Genomic DNA, 16994 nt, shown 5'->3' on the forward strand with positions numbered 1-16994 from the left:
GCAGAGAGATGCCATCCATCCTCATCCCTTCATCAGCATGTTACCACTCTCTCTCTTGAACTTCTGGGAAGCCCTGTGCCCCCACCCCCAAATTGGGATCTTGCAGACTTTAGTTCCCTCTAGTGGCTGGCTGCTGCAATTGCAGCCAGCTCCATTTTGAAGCAGCCAATAGCAAAGTCACCCCAAACCACCTGCAAAACTGGCTTTTGGATAAGCAAATCCATATGAAAAAACATGCCGAAAAGGCATTTATTTTTCAGCCTCCAACTTTATGCACATCTACAAGAAAGTCCTATCGGACCCCACCGCTCAGATGATCTCCCTTCACAAAAGAATGATAGGCTGTCCCCATTTTCCAGCAGGCCTAAAAAGGGAAGATAAAGCTCCTGCATACTTGGCAGTTAACAGAGAAAATTTAACATTCATGTTTTATTGGCAAAAGGAGGGGTGAACACAGAGTCCAGGCACTAAGTGAGGGAAGGCAGGAGAAGGAAAGTAGGTGGGCATGTCGCCTATGAACAAAGGGGTATGTCTGTTACGCTGGCCCAGCCCCCTGCTGCATCCTCTTCATCAGCTCCTCATCCTGCATTGAGAGCTCTGTCAGTTTCTTGCCCATGCGTTCGTGGATGTCCAAATACTTGGAGACGCAACGATCCAGGCAGACAGACTCCCCCTTGGACAGCTCAGCCTCCTTGTAGTGTGGAGGGACACATTTGCGATGGCAGGCATTGGTCATTCTGGGGTAGAGCAAGAAAAGAGTAGGGCATGACAAATTAGTAGTCTTTGAGGTGTTCCAAGCCAGCTTTATATTCAGCCAAACAGCCTTTCGGTCCCCAGATGGTACTGGACTACTGTTCCCATCATTTCTGACCATCGGCCATGCTGGCTGGGACTGATGGGAGTTGTAGTCCAACAACATCTGGGGACCCAAAGGTTGGAAAAAGCTGAAAACAAACATCCCACAGTGCTTACCTAAAGCCATCTACTGATGCCTAAAATCCATCATGTTCCCGACCCATCCACAAAAGATTCTGAGAATCTCTGACGTAGTTGTCCTCAACAAAACCTACTTTGGTTTATTTGTTTTGTGTATGCAGAGTTCTGGAATCTGCCACTCCAAGAGCTAGCTGTCATTTCTTAGGCTAAAATTAAGTTCAAAATTTTCTAACCTATATGACACTCAGGCAAAATGGGTAATAGCACATCACTCAGCTACTGCCTGTTTTGCCCCGGTTCATAGAAATTAAGGGAGCTACTTTACCGTTCCAACTAGCTCAGCATTGTCTCCACTGGCTGGCAGCATGTCCCCTGAGCTTCAAGGAGGAGTCTTCCCCAACCCTACCTGGAGATGCCAGAACTGAGCCTGGGATCTTTTGCACGCAGAGCTGGTACTCTGCTCTTCCATTGAGCAACAGCCCTTCCTCTAAAGCAGTGGCTCCAGACAGTGCATCCAGCCCCTCCTCCCTGCTACTGATGTCGGGCAGAACATTTTCCAGTGCTTAATTTTTCAGAAAAAACATGTCCCTTTGCTTAGTGAATACAAGGAAAATATTTTTTACTGTTTTATTGGTGTTTTTATGGATGCTTTTACTGGTTTTATTATAGTTTTGCATGTTGTATACTGCCTTGACACACTTTTAAGAAAAGCGTGGATTATAAATACTTAAATAAATATGCTAAATATATCACTATCAAGGGCAGGGATGGGAAACCTGTGACCCTCCAGATGTTGCTGGCCTACCTCTTCAGAGGTTTTGTTGCCCCCAGAGGTTTTTTTTTTAACTGCACCTCTTAATATGCAGTCTCAAATTCACCATGCCATCTAGTCAAGTCCTTTGTTGAAGAACTTCATATTTTCTGCCACCTCTTTGGTAGGTCTTTATGAGATGTGAGAGGTGAACAACAAACTTGCTTTCTTTAAAAAGGAACTGTTTATTCTTGAGAAGGAGAACAAATACAATACATTCAAATTAAAACCGCTACTAAATCTCACTCAGCAACATATACTTTGAGATTTTAAAAAGTTAGTTAAGATATCTCTATTTCTCTGTTGTAGCAGGTTCAAATCTTAACTGTTTCTGCCCTCTTAAATGTAAAGTACTTCCACTCTGATAACTTTTACTTTAGCGTAAACATCTTCTTCCAATTAATCCTTTGGAGTTTTATTCAACTAAGTTCTACTCAGAGTAAACCTATTGACATGAATGAACCTAAATTTGTTTTGTTAACTTCAGTGGGTCTAATTCACGTAGGACTAAATAGAATTCCACCCTTGGTATGCAATGTTCCTTCCTTCTGCTGTCTCTCATAGCCCTTATCATCTGTCATCTCTCTCTCTCTCTCTCTCTCAACTGATGAGAGTTCATCTTCCTTCACTGACTGCGGGGTATTTCTTCTGTCAATTAAAATATTTCTTTAGTAAATCAGTAAATAAAGATTCTAAGGCAGTAACTTTAACTCCACTTACCTGGGAGTAAGCCCCATTAAATTCAAATTTACTTTTGAGTAAGGATGGTTAGGATTGCTTACTGCAAGTAATTTCCCAAACACTAGCTTACAATTATATAAGCATACAAATATTGTACAACATTCTTAAAATCTATGCCCCCCTACCCTGCACATTCATTTTGTCACAGACTGTGTGTCCGTTTACAGTGACATGATCAAGATGTCTGTTAAGACAAACAAGGATTAATTTTGAGCAGCCAACATGTTTCAGGTACATCTAAGCTGCCACAACCAAGAATACGTGCACAGAAACAGTCTGCATGACTACAATCCCTCCACACTTACTTGGGTGTAACCCCCAGTTAACCTTTGAATAAATGTGCACAGAATCAGATTGCAGGCCTTCCAGGCTAGAAAGATCTCAATAAATGTTTTTCATCCAGTTGAAGATTGCAGTAGCAAGCGTGCCTGCCTGACTCCTTTGCCTTATTTGGTGTCTGAAAAAGATCTCTTGCAAACAAAGTGCCTCAGTCCCAGTGGCAAAGTATCAAGGTAACAAGCAAGTTAAACAGCTAAGCAACTAGAGGGTAAGTACCACCTGTTTATTTAAATCATCAGTTTAAACTGTAATAAGAGCACTGTGTACTAACAGCCTAATCCTGTAAAATTTAAAGAGTTCAGGAGCTAAATCCTAGGGGTGGTAAGTCTGTAGAAGCTCCGTTTTCAGCTCTACCCAAGTACCGGAGTCTTGAGGGGCCATAGTAAACCAGAAATATATATTAAATTCTAATTTTAGAGAGGGAGTTAAAAAAAATCAAATCAATCTCAGATATATATAGTTCTCTACAGTACAGACTAGGGTTGCCAGGTTCAGGGCCTGAGACTGATCCTGTATCTTTAGGAGAAGAGAAAGTCAGCCAAGTGCAGGTGTTCTTGCAACCCTGTAATAGGAAAAACCACAAGGTGGAATTCTCCCTTCCCCCTGCACAACTTTTAAAGATACAGAAGACCACTTGGAGGCCGGGCCTGGCAACCAAGAGGTCTTCTGTATCTTTAGAAGTTGTGCAGGGGGAAGGGAGAATTCCACCTTGTGGTTTTTCCCATTACAGGGTTGCAAGAACACCTGCATTTGGCTGACTTTCTCTTCTCCTAAAGATACAGGATCAGTCTCAGGCCCTGAGCCTGGCAACCCTAGTACAGATCAACCTAGTGGGAGAGTAAACTTAGATTCAAAAACATAGGCTTAGTTTTTACATCAAGGTCAGTGTAGATTTCAGTTTTTTTAGATTAAAAAGGTTAAGGCTCTTTAGGTTAAAAAAAAGGCAGCATATAAACTAATATGTAACTCATCAGAAAGTTCCAGTGTTCAGTTCAGTTTAAAACCAGTTAGAAAGAGTTCAGGTTTTCAAAACCAGAGTGTATGTTACAACTTAAAAACTACAGGGTAATTTGCACTTTAAAAGCCTCTATTCAAGCACAGTTCAGGCCTGATTTAAGTGCAGCACACAAGCTAAAGTCAAACAGTAGGCCTCAGTTCAAGTTTCAGTTAGTGTAAAACCAGTTAAAACTATTTTCAATTTTAAAAGAAAACTTCAACAGCAAGTTAACCCCCACTTATCCACTCCCACTTAATCACCCACTGTCCACTCCCCTGATAAAAGTCAGTAGGGGTGCAGGGGCTTTCCAATTCCAATGTATTCTACAGAATGTAGAATGTAGAACAAAGGTTGTAGGTGGGTGCTTGGTGTAATGAGCTCCTAGCCCTCAGAGAATGAGTTTGTTTTCTTGAGGGCAAGGTGGCTAACCTAAAAAAGCTGAGAGAAGCAAAGAGGCTGGTGGACAAGACCTTCAGGAACATGCTACCTGGGTCCTGTTCCCAAGGTGACAACTCCGCTGCTTCTAAGGGAAGGAAGAGGGAAATGATCTCTTAGAAAGGACCCATTCCTTGGGACAGGAAGAGTTATCCTCTCATGCCAATGATACTCCTCCAGGATCCCCCTTGATCCTGGTAGTCGGTGGTGCAATCAGTAGGGACACAGATAGCTGGGTGTGTGAAGGACATGCTGATTGCAGGGTGAATTGCTTTCCTGTCACGAAGGTTGTGGATGTTGCACATTGTCTAGCTAACCTGGTAGATAGTACTGGGGAGGAATCAGTGGTCATGGTGAGCATTGGCACCAATGACACGGAGAAATACAGTTGTGAGGTCCTGGATGTGAAATGTAGATAGGAGATAGAAAGCCAGGAACTTAAAGGTAGCTTTCTCTGAAATGCTATCGGTTCTACATGGAGGGCTGGCTAGACAGGTACAGCTTCATAGTCTCAGTGCATGAATGAGACAGTGGTGTCAAGCGCAGGGGGCTGGATTTGTTAGGCACTGAGGAATACTGTGTGATAAGCCAAGCCTGAACAAAAGGGCCGGGCTCCACTTGAGCTAGAATGGAACCAGAACTGTTGGCACTTAAAATACAAAAGATGGCTGAACAGCTTTTAAACTGATTGTGGAAGAAAAGCCAATAGGAGCTGAGGAGAGTGCCCCAAGAATGAGGGGAATGATTATGACTTTAAAGACGTAAGAAGCAGGAGACTAGCTAGGGAGGCTGTTGAAACTTCAGATAATGAGGGAGTTAAAGGTGTGGTAAAGAAGGAATGAATTATTTACATTTTGCAGAGATGGGAAACCCTGGTGGACCAGATCTATATTTGCCCTATCCCTTGACGGCCCAATCTGACAGGTGGGTGAGGCCACTTGTCTGTCAATCGCCTGACTAGGTGACAAGTCTCTTTGAAGGTGTGCCTACTTCCAGTGTGCCTTCGAAGAGACTTGCTCCAGGATCATGAAGAGGTTGGCATGAAATCCTTGCTAAAACTGAATTCCCCCCCCGCTTTTTAGCAGAGGTTTTAACGCAAACCCCTTCCTGATCCTGGGGCAAATCATATGACATCAACTGTGCAGCAGGTGGGTGTGGTTTGTCAGGAATGGCCTGGCAGGCCAAATTGAGACCTTGGCAGGCCGAAGTTGTCCCGCAGGTCAGAGGTTCCCCACCCTGGCATATTTCTTCAAAACAGAAAATAAAGGGTAGATCTCTGTGCTTAAACTAACTCTCACAGGAAGGGAATCTGAAGAACTGAGGCAAAAAGTGGCAACAACAGATGATCTTCTAGGCCTTACTGACAAATTAAAAACAAATAGATCACCAGGTATGGATGGTATCCACCCAAGGGTACTTAAAGAACTCAAATGTGAAACTGCTGATCTACTAACAAAATATGTAACATCCCTAAGATCAGCCTCTATACCTGAGAAATGGAAACTTGCCAACATAACACCAATTTTTAAAAAGGGATCCAGGGCAGATCTGGGAAGTTACAGGCCAGTTAACTTAACATCTGCTCTGGAAAAACTGGAGGAAAGCATTGTTAAATATATAATCACTAAGAATATAGAAGAACAAGCCTTGTTGAAGCAGAACCAGCACTGCTTCTGCAAAGGCAAATTCTGTCTCACTAACCTATTTTCTTTGAGAATGTCAACAAGCAAACAGAAAAAGGTGATCCAATTGATGCTGTGTACCTAGACTTTCAAAAAGCTTTCGATAAGGTTCCTCACCAAAGATTTGTAAATAAGCGTAACAATTATGGGAATAAGAGGAGATGTTATCTTATGGATCAGTAACTGGCTACGAAACAGGAATCAGAGACCAGAAATAAAAGTGCAGTTTTCCCAGTGGGAGGATGTAGAAGGTGGGGCCCTCAGGAACAGTATTATGCTTTTTAACTTGTTCATTAATTATCTAGAGTTTGGGGCGAGCAGTCAAGTTTGCAGATGATATTAAATTGTTCAAGTGATTGAAACAAAAAAAGATTGAGAGGAGCTCCAAAATGTTCTGTCCAAATTGGGTGAATGGGCATTAAAGTGGCAAATCCAATTCAATGTAAGCAAGTGATGCACACTGGGGCAAAAAAATCCTAATTTCACATATACGGTCATGGGGTCTGAACTGGCAGTGAATGATCAGGGATGAGACCTTTGATAGTTCAATGTAGATGTCAACCCTATGCGCAGCAATTGTGAAAAAGGCAAATTCTATGTTCGGATTGAAAATAAAAGTGCCGAAATCATAATGCTGTTATATAAATATGTGGTGCAACCACTCTTGGAATATTCTGTACAGTTCTAATTGTCTCACATCAAAGAGGATACTGTAGAGCTGGAAAAGGTTCAGAAAAGGGCAACCAAAGTGACCAAAAGGATAGAGCAACTCTCCAATGAGGAAAGGCTGCAACATTTGGGCCTTTTTAGTTTAGAATAAGGGGATAAATATGCATATAATGGAGAAAGTGGATAAAGAAAAGTTTTTCTCCATTTCTTAAATCACCAGAACTTGGGGCCATTCAATGAAGCTGAATGTTAGAATATTCAGGACAGACAGAAAACTTGCTAGACTAGCACTCTTACCCCCTCAGTAACATCACACTCTTTGCATTCTGCTTTACAAATGGCCCAACAGTGCCAAAGCATTGCAAACAGAAAGGCTCCCATATGAGTTCAGTGACAGAAAAGAAATTAGATGTCCCTCTCCCATTTCTCAGTCCCACTCTTGCTTTCAAATCCCTGTCCTGTCCATCTAATAGATGATAATCCCCTTGGGCAGGGTCACCTGGATCACTTAACAAGGAAAGGTTAAAGCTTTTAGGGCTTTTTAGTTTAGAAAATGCTACAGGGGCAACATGGCAGAGGTTTATAATATTTTGAATGAATAGAGAGATCTTTTACCATCTCTCATGATATGAAAACTCAAGGTTACCCAATAAAATAGGCTAACAGTAGGTTCAGGATGGTCTAAAGGAAGTTCTTCACTCTGGCACAAGATGTGATGATGATGGCCACCAGGTTAAATTATACAGCCACAAGAGTGGCTGTATACTATAGTCAGCATGGATTTTTCGCATTCCACAATGTTAAATTGTAAGCACCCCCCAGGCCATTCTGATGCTTCCCATAAGCTCATTTCAAAACACAACCTTACAAAACTTATAGTCTTGAACTCGGAAACACCTCCTTAACAACCCTCTGTGTTTCCATGGTGATACACAAAGCAGTCAGAGAGAATCAAGATTTCAAAGTGTAAAAAGAGAAAAAAAACCCAGACCCGTTGGACTTTTTTCTGTCAGAGTTCTCATAATTCGTTGAAATTAATTAAAAATCAGCAATGTTCACAGAGTTCCTGTAATCCTATTATTGACCTTGCAGGTGTTGCTACCACTCACCATATGCTCAAAGGCACGTTACCAAATTCTTCCAAGCTACACAGGAAGTGGATAGGACTGTGAAAGACCAACCCAAACGGTGTTTGCATTTTTACAAATTTGCAGGGCAGTACAATATCTCGGAGAGGTCAGGTCTCCTGCTCCCCTAGTGCATTCACTATAGCTGCCCTTATTCCCTTTTTTTAAAAGTTTGATAGAAATATCTGTTGGCTACAGGTACGTTCTTAAACCACAAGGGGTTTTTTTGCCTATTAGTGAATAACCTTTAAAAATAATTAGGCAAATCCATGGCAGGTAGTCATTGACAGATCTATCAATCATTATAGTTAAACAGAGCCTCCTTGTTCAGATACATTATTCCTGTGAACACCAGATGCTAGGCTAGGACTGACAACATGTGATGGGATGTTTGTCTGTGTGCTCTACTTGTGAGCTTCCCAGCTGGACTTAGACAGGCCTTACTCTGATCTGAAAAGGCAATTTTACTATGTTATCCCATGTCCTGTACAATAGTAAAGTATTGGTTCTAATGTAGAACATTTAGGGGTTAAAAGAAGAATCATCTTAGAAAAAGTCTGGGATTTTTAAAGAAAAGTACAGCACAGACCACTGCATATAATGCCTGATGTTGTGCATCCACAAAAATTATATTTTCATAGCATATAGCTCTCATGTTGGAAATTTCAAATTAGTACCATTGAAGAGTGTCCTCGTGCTTAGTCAATACCTGCTGTACATATCAGCCATCATCTCCACTTCCAGCTCAGCTGCCAGTTGCTGAGCCCGTACAGGATCCATCACACATTAAAGTATTTGCCCTTGATGCTGCTGGAGAACACAAAACATCAAAACCCAGCAATTCAACACACAGGCATACACACACTATAAATAAGGTTGCCCCTTGGTCAGTACCTTAGAACCCTGCCCAGTTTTTCAGTGGCCAGGCCTATCTGCACTTCTGGCAATAGAAGCGAGTAAACATAAGTCACTTCACACTCCACCTAATAGATGAATGCTGTGACAACAGGGAACAGTGTCACTGTACTGACTTATTAAAATAGGGGCAGGGAACCTAAGGCCCTCCAGATGTTACTGGTCTGCAGCTCCCACTAGCTCCAGCTAGCACAGCCAATAGTAAGGGTTGACGGGAGCGATAATCTAACAACACCTGGAGGATCACGGTTTCCCTGAGCCTGCATTAACAGGGGATACCTGACCTGGATCCAAAAGAACATCCTTGAAATTATTAGCACTGTTGCTGCTGGTGTGGGGTGGGAAAATGCGTTATGGGAACTAGCCTGTCTGTTTTCCAAAGTGAAAAGTGGTAGCGACATTGATCACGCCGGTTCGTTACTTCCCAGCCAGACCCTCCCCTTCCAGTGCTACATCAACACGACCCAAGAGGCGGTGGCGGTGGGGGGGAAGTGTGCAGAAAAGGCCGGTCGCTTCCTCCCCTCGTTTCCCTGCGGGCTGCTCTGTAGATAAATTTCCGCCAACTACACAGTCTTTCTCCAAGATCACTAGAGGAAAACTCACCTTCAGCCTCCGATACCAACCGGAAACACGAGGAACACACACTTCCGCGAGCGCGCCTCTCGTTTCACTCCCTTCTTGGATGCCATAGAGACTTCCGGAAAAGGAATAATGCCTTCTAGGCAGCAGTTTTTCGAGAGGGGGGGGCTTGAACTTAAAGCAGCCTGGCTAAGGGTGCGGATGCCGCGTCCGAACCTCTGCAGAGCTGGAAGGGAACGAAGAAGGGTATATTCCTATCTCTCTGAACGAAAGTTCAAACCAAAGAGAGGAGGGAGCGGCAAGCTGGACGCTTGGACAGACCACCGCTCACATTGCCATAGAGTTTACGAAAGTGTAATCATAGAGAAGGAGGCGGGCCAGGAGCAGAGATAAGGAGGGTTTGCCCCGCTGGAGATAATGTCTGTATTGTTTACTACCGCGGAGTCATCAGTGCTCCATCCACTCAAGGCTCGGATTTCCTCAGACACCGTCGTTGGTATGGGAAAGCAACGTCTCGGGCGCTGTGGATAGTTTAGAAGCACCTATGTCGTCGGACGCCCGCCACGTGAGGACTTCTTGCCTCATGCCTACATGATTTATTTCATGTATTTTTATTTAGTATTTTCATTGTCCGCCCTTCTCTTAAAAAAAAGGCATAAGGAGAGAGGGATTACAAGTCAAAACACTTTGATCATTGCCAGGCAACAATACATGCAACAGTGCCCAAGACAGGGTTTCCCTCCATCCCCAGCGGAAGTACAAAGATGGAATCTATATATGAAGATACCTTATAATTCATTACAAAAACGAAACATAAGCTAAATTAAGCACGTTGCGCTTCAAACTTTCCTTAACAACTATCCAAACTTATTTGATTTATATCTTGTATACTGAAATACTCCATTATTCTGAACAAGATGAAGGTGGGTTCTGTGCATGATCGTTTACTCTGAAGTAAGTCTGACTGTGTTCATTTAAGTGTAATCAGTCACACAGTTATATTGATTTCATTTGTGGGCTTAACCCAAATTCATAAGTTGACATGTATGGAAACATAACCATCCGAAACTTTTCCATTTCTAAAGTAGATGTTCTTGCTCACCTACAGACTTTTGGCAGCATTCTCAAAATTCATGCCCGCCCAAGAAAAACCCCAGGGTACATGTATGTGATAATCCCTGTAAACAGGCAGAAAGAGTGGCAGCTGTTAGTCACTGAAGGCACAACTGAAAGATGACCAAATAATTGATATTGGGCTAAAAAAGAGCAAAACCCAATAAAGCCACAAAAAGTTCTTTGTCTATAACCTTTTTATATATTCTGTAGTGACAGCTTTGAAGAAAAATGGAAAAAGCCATATTCCTACTCACCTCAAAGCTCCGGTTGACACTGCTTTCTCAGGCCTAGAATAAATCTAATGACTTATTTGCAATAAAAAGGAATCCAGGGCTTTTAAATCTAAAGTGCCCTAATGTCTGGGGAAATCCCATTAAATTTGAGGCTTTAAAACTGTACACTGAACAGCTAAGTCTGATATTTATTTATTTATTTTTATTGCATTTGTATACCGCCCCATAGCCGAAGCTCTCTGGGCAGTTTACAACAATTAAAAACATTAAAAACAAATATACAAATTTAAAAACACATTTGCCTTGCCAATTAAATGAGCTGGGGCTCATTGGAGATGCCTCCTTTTGAAAAGAGCCATTTCTGTGCTTTTCTGAACCTGCAGGAAGATAGTCTAGAGAGGACAGCTTGTCTGCACGATTTCTGAGACTAGATGCTTCTCTGCATTTTGGGTTTACTGTAGGTCAGTGCTAAAATGAAATTTGATTTGGCTCGTGACTGATTAGCTTCTGTGCTAGGAAGTGATGCAGGCACAGACAGATGCTGTGTTTGTGCAGTTCAAGATGCACCACCATGAAATGGGACAAGTAATCCCTTTAAAGCACAAAATGTCAGAAAGAGCCTGGGGACAGAAATGGTGGACTGGCCCCATATTTAACCATTAAAGTGTTGGCGTGTGTGCCTTGTTGTGTGAAACAGCATACATTACGTTGGAGTTAAGTTGAGCAAGAAACTTCTTCAGAGCATGTTAAGAGTCTTTATTGAAAGACATTAAGGCCAGAGGCTTAAGAGTAAATACATGTAGAGATTCTTCAGTCACCCCCCTTCTGGTACATCTCTCTCCATAGATAAACACAAAAGACAGCCTCTCAGCTCAGAGGCATAATTCAGAAGATGACAACACACAGACTCTGTTAGAACTTTCCCAGTCGCTATCAGATGGCTACCATAGCAACAGCCTTCACTGTCCATTCCCAGACTGGCAAAGACATAACTCCTCTTTACTTTCAAAACTTTCAGACTTGATGGAAAACTACTAGGCCTCATGCCAACAAGCCCCCCTTTTTCTCATCATGTCTGTCAATTACAAAGAAATCTCAACAATACATCTTCATACAGTAATACATTTCTACAATACCTCTTGCAATACATTTCAGTACATTGCATCATACATTTTCAATTCAGTACAGTTCAAAATTACATCTCAGTACAGTTCAAAACTTTATTCACTCAAACTTTGGTTCAACACATGTCAAATAAAGTGTCTCAGGATCCATGTCTACAACTTTATTCATTCCAGGACTTGTTATTAATCCCACAGTAAATCTGTCAGGCGGTTTGCCTAAATTCGCTCTCGTGGAGCGTCTTAAAGGAACCAGAGCCTCGGCTCTCTCTGCCCCCCCATTTGTGCTTGTGCTTGGCACAACCTGCGCAGGAGCTTCCATTTCCTCAGCTTTTCGTTTCTTTGATCTGCGTTTTCCAGAAATGAGCTCAATCAAAGCATCTCTGAGAGGTATTTGTGTACCTTCCACTTTAATGTCAACATCTGGCTTAAATTTCTGTGATTGTGTTCGTGTTTGTGTTTGTGTGTCATTTGTTCCTGTAAGAAGGACTGTCTCCCTTTGATCCCAAGGCTTTTCTGAGACTTTAATGCTTCTGCTCAGAATTAACTGCTGTGTTTCTGGACACCAAACTCTGTAATATGCATTCTGAAATCCCAAAACAAAACCTTGCTGTACTCTGGGCGCAAGCTTGCCCCTCCTTTTTCCCTGTGGAATGTGGATCCAGCACCTTGCCCCGAATTTTTGAATGTGTTGTATTCTAGGCTTTCTGCCAGTAAGTTTCTCATAAGGAGACATTCCAATAGCACTGTGTAACACCCTGTTGTGAATGTAATTCGCATAAAGAATTGCTTCTGCCCAGAAAGAATTCCCTAAACTGCAATCCAGCAGCATGGCTCTCATTGCTTCCCCAAGCACCCTATTTTTTCTCTCAGCAGTTCCATTGGAAAACGGGCTGTGTGGAGCAGTGAAATTCTGGTTTATTCCCTTACTCTCCAGAAAGTCACTCAATGCTTTACTCGTAAATTCCCCACCTTGGTCCGAGCGTATAGCCCCCACCGTGACCAAGTGTTGAGTTTCGATTCTCTTAATGAACAGTTTCAGCTTCTGCTCAGCTTCACTTTTATGCTTTAACAGAAAAACATGACAAAATCTTGAAAAATCATCTACCAGTACCATGAAGAATTTCGCACCTCCTCGTGAAGCATTTATTGGCCCTGCTAAATCAACATGTACTAGCTGGTAGGGAGCTGTTGTGGTTCTCTCAGCCTCCCGGTTTATTGGTGCAATAGTCATTTTAGCTTGATTACAAGAATCACAATCCATTAACTGTCCGCAATCTTTTAAACGCATGTCTTCACTGTGCAAAGTTTTCCTTATCGTGTCAAGGTTTGCATGCCCCAGCCTTTGATGCCATTCATGGACGCAGCCCTGATGTACCTGTACCTCAGCGTTTAACACAGCACACCCTGCTTGACTGCTCTTTATTACAAACTGTGAATCATTAAGGCTTCCCTGCATGCACACTTCATCTCCCCTCATTATAAAACATTGGTCTTTGTGGAACAAAATTGAATAATTACAACTCACCAGTTTGCCCACTGATAAAATATTATGAGCCAATTCCGGAACAAACAAACAGTCTGTCATTATTCCAAGCTTGTCAAATTTCACCAGACCTTTAGCTTTTACGGATTTCCGTGATCCATCAGCAAGTAAAACAAAGTCTTTCACTTCTTCTGAAACGTAAAACAAATGTCTGTCTTTAATTAATATATGGCTCGCTCCGCTGTCGACAATAAAGTTAATTTGTTCCAAGTCTTTAGACTTCTGTTTACAAACAAGGTTCACACTTCCCTGCTTCAAGCCTCCGTCCCTGGAGTTTCGCTTGACTGGACAATCCCGCTGGAGATGTCGTCGATCTCCGCAAACAAAACAAGCCTTCAGCCTCTGTTGCTGCTCCTGTTTATTATCCTTCGGCACGGCATGTTTCACCTCTGGCCTCCTGACAGCCTCCATCGACTCGGCTCTTTTCGCCTCCTGTCTCCGCTGCCATTCTTGGGTCAATTTTTCCTCAATAAACGCAACGTCAGGCATGGCTTCGAAAGCCATGACCATATTATTCCAAGTCCCATCAAGTGAAGCCAGAATCAGATAGGTCTTCTGAAGTTCAGAGTGTTTGACGCCTCGGTCTGTCAACTCAGCAAACAGGCGTCTGAATTCCGTGAGATGCTCACTCATGTCGCACTCACCCGTGAAGCGCATTTGATAAAGCTTCCGTGCCAAACACAATCTAGATCCCGCGGTCTGTTGCACATGAATGCCTTCCAACAGGTCCTACATCTCCTTGGTGTTTGTAACATCTCTCACGTGTAGTAGTTGAGAGTCAGATAGAGCCAGAAGTATAAAAGCCTGCGCCTTCTGATCTCTACGCGTCCAAACCGCAGTCAGTACCGCCGGAGTGGGTCCATCTATTGTGTCCCATAAATCCTCTTTTATCAGCAAAGCCCTCATCCTCAGCTTCCAGCTGGCAAAATTCTTTTCATTAAGCCGTTCCATCGGCAAGCCTCCCCCAGACAGGTTTACAGCCATGTTGCTCACCTCCGTCTGGTACAATCAATCAAGCTGCCCTCTCTGGAACTCCGTCTGCCGTTCAGACCAGCAACTTACTCCGGTGTAATGCGCTGTGGAGCGAAACCATCCTCTGCTACCACTGTTGGCGTGTGTGCCTTGTTGTGTGAAACAGCATACATTACGTTGGAGTTAAGTTGAGCAAGAAACTTCTTCAGAGCATGTTAAGAGTCTTTATTGAAAGACATTAAGGCCAGAGGCTTAAGAGTAAATACATGTAGAGATTCTTCAGTCACCCCCCTTCTGGTACATCTCTCTCCATAGATAAACACAAAAGACAGCCTCTCAGCTCAGAGGCATAATTCAGAAGAGCGACAACACATAGACTCTGTTAGAACTTTCCCAGTCGCTATCAGACGGCTACCATAGCAACGGCCCTGGCCGTCCGTTCCCAGACAGGGCATAGACATAACTCCCCCTTAACCACAGTTACGTCTTCACACTTGCAGGCTTCATGGAAAACTACTAGAGACAGTAATGCCTACTGGTCACCAGCCCAACATTTATCCCTTGGGTGTCAAAATTCAGCCTTGATGAAAATAGCTCCAATGAATGTTTCATACGATTCACCTAAAATCTTTGCAGCTGTCTTTGTTAATGCCCCACTGCAAGCTATTTGGCTTCATGAATTGGTAAGCATATAAGACAGAAGGAAATGACTGCATCTTGCCAACCCTAGCTTTTCCAGCTCAATGGATCATGTTTCCATTTTACAACGGTGTCCGTTCCCAGACTGGCAAAGACATAACTCCTCTTTACTTTCAAAACTTTCAGACTTGATGGAAAACTACTAGGCCTCATGCCAACCTAAAGTTGCATGTGTAGACTGAGTTGGATTACTCTTGTGTATTCTGGTTGGTAAAAAGTGATGCCATATCACACAATGTGATTTGGAATGGAGCTACTGCTCAGCGGCCGAGTGCTCACATGCAGAAGGTCCCTGGATCTAGGTAAGAGGCTCTCTAGTACAGGTGATGGAAATTACCTCTGCCAAAGAGCTGTAACCTGTCAGAACAAGCGGTACTGGGCTAGTTGGACAAACAGTGTGACCTAGTGCAAGGAAACCTCCCTCGGCTTCTATGAGTTGCAGTCCAGTTTTGTTGTTTCATGTGCAATTGAAAAAAAGTATATAAATGAGGTTGCACTATTTCAGTATGTGGGGAATGTGTAATTATGGTTACTGCCCCCTAGAGACGTTCATTAGCTCAGCAATGTTAAGGATGACTGTTCGCCCCAAATACTGCTGTTGTGAATGGTCACTGTGCTTATTTTACATGTCCTTTGAACTTCAGCTGAATTGTCACAAACTGTACTTTTTACATTTCATGATTTTTGACTCCACTGTTGAATTCTTTGTTTCCTCTGCACCTGTGTGTGTGTGTAGGTGTGTGTACACACACATGTATGTCATCTGCTAGCAGAGGATATAATTTCATGCAATTCTAGTCCCTGAAAGATTAGTCCCTGGATTCTAGTCCCTGAAAGCTTATGCCAAAATACATTTGTTAAGTGTTTAAGATACTACTGGACCCTGTTGTTTTTGCGTTTCTCTTTTACTTTGAAAGTATTCTTGTGCAGGACATCCTGTGAGCATACAAGTCTAACGAAAACCTCATTGACAGGATTTTAAAAAAGTAAACCACATTGATAATGCAAAGGGACAACCATTTTGGTACAGGATAAACTAATATTTCTAATCTGGCAGCACTTTCAGGAATCGGGTGCATAAGTGATGTAGGTCTTATAGATCATTCCATGTAGCGCAAAACTGCAGCACATTGTAATCCTTAGATTTCCCCACACCCCTTGTTGTTCACCAAAATACATTTATTTCTTTACGTTGTCAAGGAAGGAAACAATGCTGTTACCCAGGGTTCATATTTATTTTGTCTTGCTATTACCCATTAGTCACTGTCAAAGCCTGAACGCTGTGCACTGAGAAAAGACATGTACTTGGTTGCTCCCCTGAGAACATAGTTACATCACAGACTTAAACCGCACAGCCAGTAAACTGGTGTGGAACCTTGATGAAATTCCTTAAATTTATGGGTTAAATTCCCACTTGTCTTCATGCACTTTTTGGCCATTTTCAAACAACACCGTTGTAAAATGGAAACATGATCCATTGAGCTGGAAAAGCTAGGGTTGGCAAGATGCAGTCATTTCCTTCTGTCTTATATGCTTACCAATTCATGAAGCCAAATAGCTTGCAGTGGGGCATTAACAAAGACAGCTGCAAAGATTTTAGGTGAATCGTATGAAACATTCATTGGAGCTATTTTCATCAAGGCTGAATTTTGACACCCAAGGGATAAATGTTGGGCTGGTGACCAGTAGGCATTACTGTCTCTAGTAGTTTTCCATGAAGCCTGCAAGTGTGAAGACGTAACTGTGGTTAAGGGGGAGTTATGTCTATGCCCTGTCTGGGAACGGACGGCCAGGGCCGTTGCTATGGTAGCCGTCTGATAGCGACTGGGAAAGTTCTAACAGAGTCTATGTGTTGTCGCTCTTCTGAATTATGCCTCTGAGCTGAGAGGCTGTCTTTTGTGTTTATCTATGGAGAGAGATGTACCAGAAGGGGGGTGACTGAAGAATCTCTACATGTATTTACTCTTAAGCCTCTGGCCTTAATGTCTTTCAATAAAGACTCTTAACATGCTCTGAAGAAGTTTCTTGCTCAACTTAACTCCAACGTAATGTATGCTGTTTCACACAACAATGCAC

General features: G+C 42.7%; 1 protein-coding gene across 4 annotated transcripts; it reads right to left on the bottom strand.

Annotated features, from left to right (window-relative positions):
- Positions 1-414: 414 nt before the first annotated feature.
- On the bottom strand, positions 415-9361 carry TIMM10 (translocase of inner mitochondrial membrane 10). Of its 4 annotated transcripts, none has more exons than XM_061609655.1 (3): positions 9256-9361; positions 8447-8544; positions 415-737 (listed from the first exon to the last, which is right to left on the bottom strand). In XM_061609655.1, the coding sequence occupies exons 2-3, from the start codon at positions 8515-8517 to the stop codon at positions 536-538; spliced, it is 273 nt and encodes a 90-aa protein (XP_061465639.1). In that variant the 5' UTR covers positions 8518-8544; positions 9256-9361; the 3' UTR covers positions 415-535. The 4 variants fall into 4 exon arrangements, with proteins under 4 accessions (XP_061465639.1, XP_061465638.1, XP_061465641.1 ...); XM_061609654.1 differs by having other exon boundaries at positions 8447-8547; XM_061609657.1 differs by lacking the exon at positions 9256-9361 and adding an exon at positions 9018-9227.
- Between the last annotated feature and the right edge of the window lie 7633 nt (positions 9362-16994).

Source organism: Rhineura floridana, chromosome 2 (assembly GCF_030035675.1).
Source record: "Rhineura floridana isolate rRhiFlo1 chromosome 2, rRhiFlo1.hap2, whole genome shotgun sequence".
Classification (NCBI taxonomy): domain Eukaryota; kingdom Metazoa; phylum Chordata; class Lepidosauria; order Squamata; family Rhineuridae; genus Rhineura; species Rhineura floridana.